Source organism: Zootoca vivipara, chromosome 7, assembly GCF_965207765.1.
Source record: "Zootoca vivipara chromosome 7, rZooViv2.hap1.1, whole genome shotgun sequence".
NCBI lineage: Eukaryota > Metazoa > Chordata > Lepidosauria > Squamata > Lacertidae > Zootoca > Zootoca vivipara.
In genome coordinates, this window is record NC_142590.1 from 92,110,676 (window position 1) to 92,122,482 (window position 11,807).

Below are 11,807 nucleotides of genomic sequence, written 5' to 3' on the forward strand. Positions count from 1 at the left end.
CATGAAAAACAAATATAGGAATCGGCTCGACATGCGGTCGGATTGCAGAGTGAAAGTTTCAAGTTTGGAACCTAATATTTCAGAAATAATGGACTCAAAGGACAGATTTAACTCATCTCATTAAGAACTGAAAATTAAAACTAACTGTATACTGATGGAGTACTCTGTTGTAACTGTAAAAAACGTATAAATAGGAAATATAAAAAGACTCTTAATTTGGCTCTCACTTTTTAATTTTAGAATTAGGAATTAATGGGGGTCCTTGTCACAATAGCGGCTCGATGAGGGGTCCTTGAGAAAATTTTGTTGGGAGCCCCTGTTCTAGTCCATTGCATGGGGTTTATTTCATAGCCTGTGCTGTGCTCCCATTGTTTTTTGATTGTGTCAAGGGGGGTTGTGGGATTCTGGAGCAGTATTTTGTATATTGTGGATTACACAGGGCCGTCTTAAGCGTATCTGGCACCTTAGCGCCGTGGTGCGAAGATCCCTCCGGCGCTCCCACCCCGTTTCGCAGCGCGGCTGCCACGGGCACAGCAGCGCGGCACCCCCCCCCTGGCGGCCCGGCGCCCTGGTGCATTGCGCCACCCAGCCTTGCCTTAGAGCCGGCCCTGGGATTACATCCCCTTGCCATTTCCCTTTGCTGTCAGGAGAAGGTTTTCGAAGGTGGTCAAAGTGGCTGCTGAATTTACTACTGGATTGTTTAAGAAGGCATGTAGTTGGTGGTGTGTTAGCCAGCGTATTCGGGTGTCGCTTAGTTTGTCTTGTATTTCTTGTGTCGATAAGGGTTTGTAATTTTTTTAGACGCCTGCTAAGCGGTGTCGGCCTTTGGCTTGGCAAGTCTTTATGTGGAAGTTTTGTGCTGCATGATGGAATAGTGGGTGATGAGCCAGGGGCCTTAGTGGGGATGGGGACAGTTTGACTACATTTTCCTTCCATGCTTTAAGTATGGACTGTGTGAACCTTTTTAGTGTTGTGGGGATTTTCTTTAGTTCGTTTTGGATAAGTGGGTATGCTGCGGTAGTGGTGTTTTCGACTGTGTCTCTCTCCACGTGAACCCATTGTTTCATCTTGTCTTCTAGAATGTATGGGATCATGTGACACACTTGGTTGGTGATGTAGTATAATTCTGTGTTGATAATTCCCCACCCTCCTTCTGAGGAGGGGAGGTGCAGGTATTTGGGGCTTATTCTTGGCTTTTTGTGTGAGGTAATAAATAAGTGTAGTTTTCCCCCCTGCCATTTACAGAGTTCGTAGAATCGTAGAGTTGGAAGGGACCCGCGGGTCATCTAGTCCAACCACCGCAATGCAGGAATCTCACCTAAAGCATCCCTGACAGATGACCACCCAACCTCTGCTTAAAATCCTCCAAGGAAGGAGAGTCCACAACTTCCCAAGGTTCGAGTCCTACCCTCCAGAGCAGGAGAAAACAAGCTTGTTCCCTCTTCCATGTGACAGCCCTTAAGATATTTGAAGATGGCTGTCATTATCTTCTCTCAGCCTCCTCTTCAGCTCCTTCAAGCACTCCTCGTAAAGCTTGGTATCCAGACCCTTGATCATCTTGGTTGCCTTCCTCTGCACACATTCCAACTTGTCTACCTGTCTTTCAAATCAGAACCAGTGAAGGCAGTGAAGGTCCTGTGTGAGTGCCTGGAAGCGGTTGGAGGATGGATGGCGGCTAACAGATTGAGGTTGAATCCTGACAAGACAGAAGTACTGTTCGTGGGGGACAGGAGGCGGGCAGGGGTGGAGGATTCCCTGGTTCTGAATGGGGTAACTGTGCCCCTGAAAGACCAGGTGTGCAGCCTGGGAGTCATTTTGGACTCACAGCTGTCCATGGAGGCGCAGGTCAATTCTGTGTCCAGGGCAGCTGTCTATCAGCTCCATCTGGTACGCAGGCTGAGACCCTACCTGCCTGCAGACTGTCTAGCCAGAGTGGTGCATGCTCTGGTTATCTCTCGCTTGGACTACTGCAATGCGCTCTACGTGGGGCTACCTTTGAAGGTGACTCGGAAACTACAACTAATCCAGAATGCGGCAGCTAGACTGGTGACTGGGAGTGGCTGCCGAGACCACATAACACCGGTCTTGAAAGATCTACATTGGCTCCCAGTACGTTTCCGAGCACAATTCAAAGTGTTGGTGCTGACCTTTAAAGCCTTAAATGGCCTTGGTCCAGTATACCTGAAGGAGCGTCTCCACCTCCATCATTCTGCCCGGACACTGAGGTCCAGCACCGAGGGCCTTCTGGCAGTTCCCTCGTTGCGAGAAGCCAAGTTGCAGGGAACTAGGCAGAGGGCCTTCTCGGTGGTGGCGCCTGCCCTGTGGAACGCCCTCCCAAGAGATGTCAAAAAGGAAAACAACTACCAGACTTTTTAGAAGACATCTGAAGGCAGCCCTGTTCAGGGAGGCTTTTAATGTTTAATAGATTGTTGTGTTTTATTCTTCTGTTGGAAGCCGCCCAGAGTGGCTGGGGAGACCCGGCCAGATGGACTGGGTATAAATAATAAATTATTATTATTATTATTGTCAACATCCTTCTTAAATTGTGGTGCTCAGAACTGGACACGGTATTCCAAGTGTGGTCTAACCAAGGCAGAATAGAGTGGTACTATTACTTCCTTTAATCTGGACCCTGCTATTGATGCAGCCTAGTATAGCATTAGCCTTTTTCGACGCTGCATCACACTGTTGACTCATGTTCAGCTTGTGGTCCATCAAGACCCCTAGATCCTTTCCACATGTCCTGTTAGTAAGCCAGGTGTCCCCCATCTTATATTTGTGCATCTGGTTCTTCCTGCCTGAGTCTAGAAGCTTACATTTGTCCCCATTGAAATTCATTTTGTTAGCTTGGGTCCAGTTCTCCAATCTGTTACGGTCATTTTGAATCCTGATTCTGTCTTCTGCGGCATTAGCTACCCCTCCCAGTTTGGTGCTATCTGCAAATTTGATGAGCATTCCCTCAATTCCTTCATCCAAGTCGTTTACAAAGACATTGAACAACAATGGGCCCAGGACAGAACCCTGCGGCACCCCACTTGTCACATTTTTCCAGGATGATGAGGAACCATGAATGAATACTCTTTGGGTTCGGTCAGTCAACCAGCTAAAAATCCACCTAACAGTTATCTCATTCAACCCACATTTTACCAGCTTCCTTGCAAGAATATCATGGAAGACTTTGTGATTTTTCAGAAGTTTTTGCTTGCACCAGTTGAAGTTTCTCGCTGTGGTTTCAGGAGAATTGACACCGGTGTCATTTTGCAGAAAGGCAAACAAATAGGACACCCCAATTTTCACTGGAGAAATGTTGGAGAGGATGTGCCCCATCACACTTCTATTCTTCACCCTTTTGTTGGGGGGGGGGGACCACAGGTCTTTAAGCCCCTGTGATCTCAGCTCCTACCCAGAACTGGCATGTGGCAGTCTGTGAAAGAACAAGTGTGTTATACTCCTTTCCTCTGATGCACAAAGAGATCTCCACAAAACACCAAACAGACCCTTGGGGTTCTCCCTCCATCTTTGTAAATGAAGGGTGGGATGGAAGGGAATCAAAAGTGTTGCTATTATTCCTCCATCAACCCACAACATAGCCTGTTGCTCTCACGCTCGCCCCCTTTGCATACGTTGTTGGGTGGATTCGCTTGCAAGACATTTGGAGGCAAATCTATAAACTGGGCTCCTGCAATGCTGGTTTCTTCATTCTCCTCTTCCCAGGTTCCCAGTTCATGCTAAAATCAGGAGAAAGCCACCTCCAGGATGAGGCCTGCGTTGCTGTTGCTGTTGGGACTGTCCCCTGGCTGCTTATTCCCAGTCACTGCGCACATCCCTGTGCAGTCAGACTTTGAGCCCCAAAAGGTAAGTGATTTTCAGGTGGGACTTTCGAGCCAGATTGGCGTGGTGAAAAAGCCCCCAAGAGCTTGGCCCTCCAACGCCTCATTTAGTGGACATAGGATGCCCCTGTTTTCATCAGAGAAATGCTGGAGGGGGTGATACCAGCAGCAGAGCAGGCAGAACCCAAGAGTGGCAGATTCTCCTGGGGATATTGGGGACGCTTTTGCTTATTCCCCTGGTTTTGCCTTTCTTGAGACTCTGGACAGCCTTCTTCCTCTGAGCAGCTTTGCTCTAGAGTAGGAGCCCTGTGGCTTTGGGCTTCCCCTTCTCCTCTCTCCCAGATACAAGAGCATTGCTGCTTTCACCCCTGGTAGGAGGAGTTTGGCTGCTCAGTGCAGTTCCTCTTCTGTTTCAGGTTGCAGGGTTATGGCATCCCATCGCAATGGTTTCCTCTACACCCGAGATGCCGGAACGCGACAATCTGACGGCGCAGGTGGACCACCGTGTGACGGTTTCTGATAGCGGCGACTTGAAACTCACTGCTAATGTTACGCTGTTAGTACCCTCAAATTGGTCCAGTCGATGGTGGCCTAGGACCCTTTTCCTGAAATCGTTTGGTGGTGTTGCTCGGTCTTGCCAGGTTGCATAGGCAATACTGAGCTGGATGGAAGAAGGGTCCGATTTGGGATGAAGCTGGTCCCTAGGGAAGGTCACAGGTTCCAGTTCTTTATCTTACGAGTTTATAGAGGGACGCAGGTGGTGCTGTGATCTAAACCACTGAACCTCTTGGGCTTGTTCGAATCCACGGTCGGCAGTTCGAATCCACGTGAGCACCCAGTGCTCTGTCCAAGCTCCTGCCAACCTAGCAGTTCAAAAGCACAGCAGTGCAAGTAGATAAATAGGTACCACGACAGCAGGAAGGTAAACAGCGTTTCCGTGCACTCTGGCACTCGTCACAATGTCCCGTTGCACCAGATGCAGTTTAGTCATGCTGGCCACATGATCTGGAAAGCTGTCTGTGGGCAAATGCCGGTTCTTTCGGCCTGAAAGCAGAGATGAGCGCCACACCCCATAGTCAAATTCGACTGGACTTAACCGTCCAGGGGTCCTTATAGAATCATAGAGTTGGAAGGGACCTTGATGGTCATCCAGTCCAGCCCCCTGCAATGCAGGAATTTCAAGCATCCAGGACAGATGACCACCCAACCTCTGCTTTAAAAGGCCTCTGAATTTTTAAAAATTATTTCATAAAATGTCTGCCCGGCTTGATTGTAAACAAAAATACAGTGGAGCCTCCGGATATGAACTTAATTAGTTTTGGGAGTCCATCCGCAATCTGAAAAGTCCATTATCGGGAGGTGTCGCTTCTGTGCACATGCGCAGTGCGCTAGAGCGCTTCTGCGCATACGCACGTGGCAAAACCTGGAAGTATACACTTCCGGGTTTGCCGCGTTTGCAAAACGAAGTTTATGCATCCAAAGGGATACGTAAGTAGAGGTACAACTGTAAAGAAATAAAACCTGAAAGCGGTTTATAATAGACCAAACAGTAAAATTAAGAAAATTGTACTACCCTGCTTAAAAATGTACAACTACTACAATATGAAAACAGATTGAAAGTACTGGGTAGGATTTTCTACCCAGGAAAATTTTTAGCAAGCACCACAAAGAGCACAGGGAGTTCCAAAGTGTTGACGCTGCCACAGCGAATGACCCAGTTCGTACAATGGTGCAATGGGTCCTCTGTGACACCTGGGTCAGTGCCAATTCTGCTGATCGACATGTTTGAGAGAGAACATGTAGAGCAAGGCAATCTCATAGGTAAACTGGTCCCAAATAGTTAAGGGTTTTATGTGCCAATAGGAAGAGAATCATAGAATCGTAAGATGGTATAGTTGGGAGGCACCAAGACCCCCCAAAATCCCTGGGTCCAGCAGGAGTTAGAACTGAATCAATGCTTGGAAGGTTAACCTGCGTGCTAGACACAGAAGCAAAGGTTAAAATATAATCCGAAGTCAGGAAATCGCCTGGGAGGTGAGCCATTGGGAAGAACGAAAGGAAGGCAACGAGCCATTCAGAAAGCCAAATGGATGGCAAATGGAAGGGCCGCCTCCCTTGAGTCTGAAGAAAAGGCAGAGTTGGAGAGTTGAGTTTTGGATTGGAGTTGGCTGCAAGGTGACCTGGTCAAGGTGTCCATGGCTCATATCTGTTTGAACCCACAGCTGCACCTGTGGGAGAAACAAGACCCTTCTAGGGTGCTGGTGCCAGGAAGCCCTCCTTTGTAGGCTCAGCTTGCATCCTAAAGACACTCCCGTCTCCGCTGCACCTCCTTTCCCAAAGGAATCACAAAGGCAGGGGAAAGTAATCCCAGGGATATCGCACCGCTCGGAGATCGGGGTGGAATGTGACAAGATGGATCCCCAGTCCGTGGGTTTCTGCGATGCTTATTTCCCAAACCCTAGAAAACACAAGTAGGGGAGGGAGGGCCGAAGAAGGCTGCGTCTCCTGCCTGGTAGTCTTTCAACTGAGCTTTCTTTTCCAGGAATGGCACCTGTACCAAAACAACCAAGAACTTAAGGCATACCAACCGACCTGGCATATTCAAAGTTCCCAGTAGGTATAAAAGCCACGAGTCATCCTCATATCTGGTTGCGGAGGCGCGGCTTGGGTTCCAGATTGGGGGGGGGTGTGTCAGTGTCGTGTCACGCATGCCCATGATGGAGCCCAGTGCCATGCAGCTTTGATGTCTCAACCCCCCCCCCTTTGCTTTAAGTGGGCCCCAGAAGCAGGAAGCCCTTTCATGGACCACGCCAGCTTGGGCAATCGCAGGGGTAGGAGGAAAACTTTCCACTACATGGCTGCTGCTTAGGCGCAAGCTGGAAACTGCTTGCGTCTCCCACCTGGCCTTGAGCTAGCAAGTTTCTGCCCAGCAAGCCAACAGCCGAGCCTCACCCCTCCCCTCTCGCCTTCGTCTTGGTGGCACTGCCCCCTGGAGGCAGCTCCCTTCAGCTTCCCTTCGAGTCACGGGCTGCAGATGCAAACGGTGTCCTCACTAAGTGCCCTGGACCCGAGCCCAGGAGCACACTCACAGTCTGCTGCCCTGACAGTAAGAGCTGTTCGGCAGTGGAATTTGCTACCAAGGAGTGTGGTGGAGTCTCCTTCTTTGGAGGTCTTTAAGCAGAGGCTTGACAGGCATATGTCAAGAATGCTTTGATGGTGTTTCCTGCTCGGCAGGGGGTTGGACTGGATGGCCCTTGTGGTCTCTTCCAACTCTATGATTCTATGAACTGCAGAGCAAATTATTATTATTATTAATAATAATAATAATAATAATAATAATAATTTACCCCGGCCACTCCGGGCACCTCCCAACAGAATATTAAAAACATGATAAAACATCAAACATTAAAAACTTCCCTAAACAGGGCTGCCTTCAGATGTCTTCTAAAAGTTGGATAGTTGTTTATTTCCTTGACATCTGATGGGAGGGCGTTCCACAGGGCGGGTGCCACCACCGAGAAGGCCCTCTGCAGGGCGCCACCGGGGAAAAACTAGAGACCGCCTGTACAATGTCCCACTGCACACTCACCCTGCCTCCCACGCAGGCCCAGCCTGCAGGTAGTGGTGACCAACAGAGCCGCAAACTTTTCCACTGGGCTGAGGCCCTGGGCGAGCCTTGCACTTACCCCGCACAAGGCCGTCACAGACGCCACCCGAGAGTGGCTTGGTTCTGAGGCAGCCTTGGCTCCCACCGAGAAGTCTGGCGAGCAGGAGGTGCCCCTGACATAGAGCGCATTGCAGTAGTCCAAGCGGGAGATAACTAGAGCATGCACCACTCTGGCGAGACAGTCCGTGGGCAGGTAAGGTCTCAGCCTGCGTACCAGATGGAGCTGATAGACAGCTGCCCTGGACACAGAATTGACCTGCGCCTCCATGGACAGCTGTGAGTCCAAAATGACTCCCAGGCTGCGCACCTGGTCCTTCAGGGGTACAGTTACCCCATTCAGGACCAGGGAGTCCTCCACACCTGCCCGCCTCCTGTCCCCCACAAACAGTACTTCTGTCTTGTCAGGATTCAACCTCAATCTGTTAGCTGCCATCCATCCTCCAACCACCTCCAGGCACTCACACAGGACCTTCACCGCCTTCACTGGTTCTGATTTGAAAGAGAGGTAGAGCTGGGTATCATCCGCATACTGACGAACACCCAGCCCAAACCCCCTGATGATCTCTCCCAGTGGCTGCATGTAGATGTTAAAAAGCATGGGGGAGAGGACAGAACCCTGAGGCACCCCACAAGTGAGAGCCCAGGGGTCTGAACACTCATCCCCCCCCCACCACTTTCTGAACACGGCCCAGGAGGAAGGAGCGGAACCACTGCATGACAGTGCCCCCAGCTCCCAACCCCTCTAGATGGTCCAGAAGGATGTTATGGTCGATGGTGTCAAACGCTGCTGAGAGATCCAGCAGAACTAGGAAACAGCTCTCACCTTTGTCCCTAGCCTGCCGGAGATCATCAACCAGTCCAGTGCGACCAAGGCAGTTTCAGTCCCACGATGAGGCCTGAATCCCGACTGGAAGGGATCCAAATGGAATCTCAATTCTAGCATCCCTGATAGATGGCCATCCAACCTCTGCTTCAAAAGCCACCAAGAACGGAGAGTTCACCCCCTCCCCAGGGAGTCGAAGTGCTCTTACTGTCACAAAGCTCTTCCTGATGTTGAGTCGGAATCACCTTTCTTGTAACTTGGAGCCATGGGTTCGAGTCCTACCCATGGGAGGAACCAAAGCCAGCTGTTCTGGGAGAGAGGGTCAGGAGAGGGTCGGCACCTTCGTGGATTTCTGAGGGTTCGGTGTTAGAATTTGCCGTTACTTTTAAGAACCGGCGGTCAGTCGTGGCAAAGGCGGAGGACACTTCTTTGGGCCCAGAGTTTCATCTTTGTGAATTCCCCCCCCCCCCCAAAAAAGCTATATCAAATGAGGTGGAAGTACTGTAGATAAGAGTGACTATTTAAGGTGACTAAGAGTGTTGCTTCCTCTGCTCCCTAGACCTTCAAGCAAAGATATGGGGCGGTGTTGTCTTATAGCTAACGTCTTATGGTGTTTCCTGTGCAGATAAATCCACAGTTCGCGTCATGGCTGCAGATTACGATAGATATATCATTTTCCATGTGAATATGGACACTTATTCGGCGATGTATCTGTCTGGTATGTGTTATGATGATGGATGGGGCAGATCTGGGGTTTGTTGTTGTTGTTTAGTCGTTTAGTCGTGTCTGACTCTTCGTGACCCCATGAACCAGAGCACGCCAGGCACTCCTGTCTTGCACTGCCTCCCACAGTTTGGTCAAACTCATGTCCGTAGCTTCGAGAACACTGTCCAACCATCTCGTCCTCTGTCGTCCCCTTCTCCTGGTGCCCTCCATCTTTCCCAACATCAGGGTCTTTTCCACGGAGTCTTCTCTTCTCATGAGGCAGCCAACAGGCCAAAGTATTGGAGCCTCAGCTTCACGATCTGTCCTTCCAGTGAGCATTCAGGGCTGATTTCCTTCAGAATTGTTAGGTTTGATCTTCTTGCAGTCCATGGGACTCTCAAGAGTCTCCTCTAGCACCACAATTCAAAAGCATCAATTCTTCGGCGATCAGCCTTCTTTATGGTCCAGCTCTCACTTCCATACATCACTACTGGGAAAACCATAGCTTTAACTATACGGACCTTTGTCGGCAAGGTGATGTCTCTGCTTTTTAAGATGCTGTCTAGGTTTGTCATTGCTTTTCTCCCAAGAAGCAGGCGTCTTTTAATTTCGTGACTGCTGTCACCATCTGCAGTGATCAAGGAGCCCAAGAAAGTAAAATCTCTCACTGCCTCCATTTCTTCCCCTTCTATTTGCCAGGAGGTGATGGGACCAGTGGCCATGATCTTGGTTTTTTTTATGTTGAGCTTCAGACCACATTTTGCGCTCTCCTCTTTCACCTTCATTAAAAGGTTCTTTAATTCCTCCTCACTGGGGTTCAGTAGAAAGCTATTTGCTTACTTTGGGCTCTTCCACACTTAGCTTTGCTCTGCATTTCTAGGCACAGCTCCTTGTCCAAGAATTTTTAATTTTATTTTTGCCCCAGCACTGGGGACACAAGTCTGCACCTTTGTAGGCTTTCGACTCCTTTCAACCCTCCATCAAAGCACTACCTTTGGCTCCATGAAGGAATGTGGTCCTGACTGATGGGTCATCTGGGGAAGACGACAGGAAGAAGATACTTTAGAGACGTTCTACATACAGTATCTGGATCAGAGATTTGGGCCTTTCCAGGTTGAAAGACTTACCCAACCTTTGCTTGTGTTTAAAGGTAGGAGACTGGAAGTTGGAGGCGCCATCGAAGATAAATTCAAGGATTTCGCCTCGGCTCAAGGATTTCCCGAGGGGAACATCAGATTCTTTGAAAGAGCCGGTAAGGCAAGCGGGTCTCAGTCGGTAGAGCAGGAGGCTCTTAATCTCAGGGTTGTGGGTTCAAGACCCACGTTGGGCAAAAGATTTCTGTATTGCAGGGGGTTGGACTACATGACCCTTGGGGTCCCTTCCAACCCTACAATTCAATGATTAAATGTGTGTGCGCACATGCATACACACACACACACACACACACACACACACACACACACACAGAGAGAGAGAGATTATCTCCTGTTCTTTCACAGGCATAATAGATTTGTAGGTTATTATTTAGTTAGTTAGCTATTAAATTTGTATGCCACTCATCTGAAGAACTCAGGGTGTTTCACAGCATAAAAGTACAAGACAAAAATATAAAATAAAAACACAAAGAATAAAAACAAGAACAAAATGAAAAATAAGCGCCCCCTCCCAAAGATCTACTGTTTCTAAATTTATCAGCTTGTTAACTATGTTGATTGGCTCAGTTTTGAACTAGGATGGCGAGATACTAATATTCCTAATAAATAAATATGAATCGCCCCCATTTTCTTCCTCTGACCCTCTTCTCTCCTTTCCTCCACAGAACAATGCACTCCACAAGAGGATTAATTCCTAATACCCAGAAATGGCATTTCTTTATAGTGTGTGTGTTGTGTGTGTTGTGTGTGTGTGTGTGTAAATATACAATCATTGGCAAATAATCAGAAACACCTGGTAATAGTTACTCTGTCTGGATGACGACGACAATGATGATGGATCGATGTCTCCCCCTCCCTGTCTCTGACCTGTAAAAGTTGATGCTGCGACAACAAGAAGAACAAACCTTCCTTCAGGTCCCCCCCCCTTCCCCCAAACTGATTTTAAAATAAATCTATAGCTCAGACCTTGCAAGCTGCTCTCTTGGGCAGAAGCAATATTGTGGGGAGAACAGAATGGCTATGAAGGGGGTGGTGGTGAGCATATATGAACCAGGCAGAGGGCCTTCTCGGTTGTGGCGCCCTCCCTGTGGAACACCCTCCCATCAGATGTCAAGGAGATAAACAACTATCTGACTTTTGGAAGACATCTGAAGGCAGCCCTGTTTAGGGAAGTTTTTAATGAGTGATGTTTTTAATGTATTTTTAATATTTTGTTGGAAGCTGCCCAGATTGGCTGGGGAAATCCAGCCAGATGGGTGGGGTGTGAATAATAATAATAATAATAATAATAATAATAATAATAATAATAAAGCTGCCTTGTGGATGCTCTGCCCCAGAAAATGCCAGCTTCATCTCCAACTCCCCTTCCATGTCCATAGGCCAGCATTTTCCCGATGGGGTCGTCCTATGAGAACAAGCAGGACAGTGCAGGATCCAATCAGAAACCGGGACAACAGCAATGCTTCTGAATCCCAGTTGCTGGGATCCCCAGGAGGGGGCCGGGCTCTTGTGTTCGAATCCTGCTTGCTGCTTTCCCACAGGCATCTTGTTGGCCACTGTGGGAACATTGATGCTGGACTAGATGGGCCATTGTCTGGAAAAGGCTGGCCTAGTTCATATTTATTTGT

At 48.8% G+C, this 11,807-nt stretch overlaps 1 protein-coding gene across 1 annotated transcript; it reads left to right on the plus strand.

Annotated features, from left to right (window-relative positions):
* Positions 1–1,251: 1,251 nt before the first annotated feature.
* LOC132592492 (epididymal secretory protein 4-like) lies at positions 1,252–11,137 on the plus strand. Its single transcript, XM_088673594.1, has 7 exons — positions 1,252–1,395; positions 3,715–3,855; positions 4,247–4,386; positions 6,373–6,443; positions 8,946–9,038; positions 10,176–10,277; positions 10,845–11,137. Exons 2-7 carry the CDS (start codon positions 3,757–3,759, stop codon positions 10,868–10,870), a joined length of 531 nt encoding a protein of 176 aa, XP_088529720.1. The 5' UTR covers positions 1,252–1,395; positions 3,715–3,756; the 3' UTR covers positions 10,871–11,137.
* Positions 11,138–11,807: the final 670 nt, after the last annotated feature.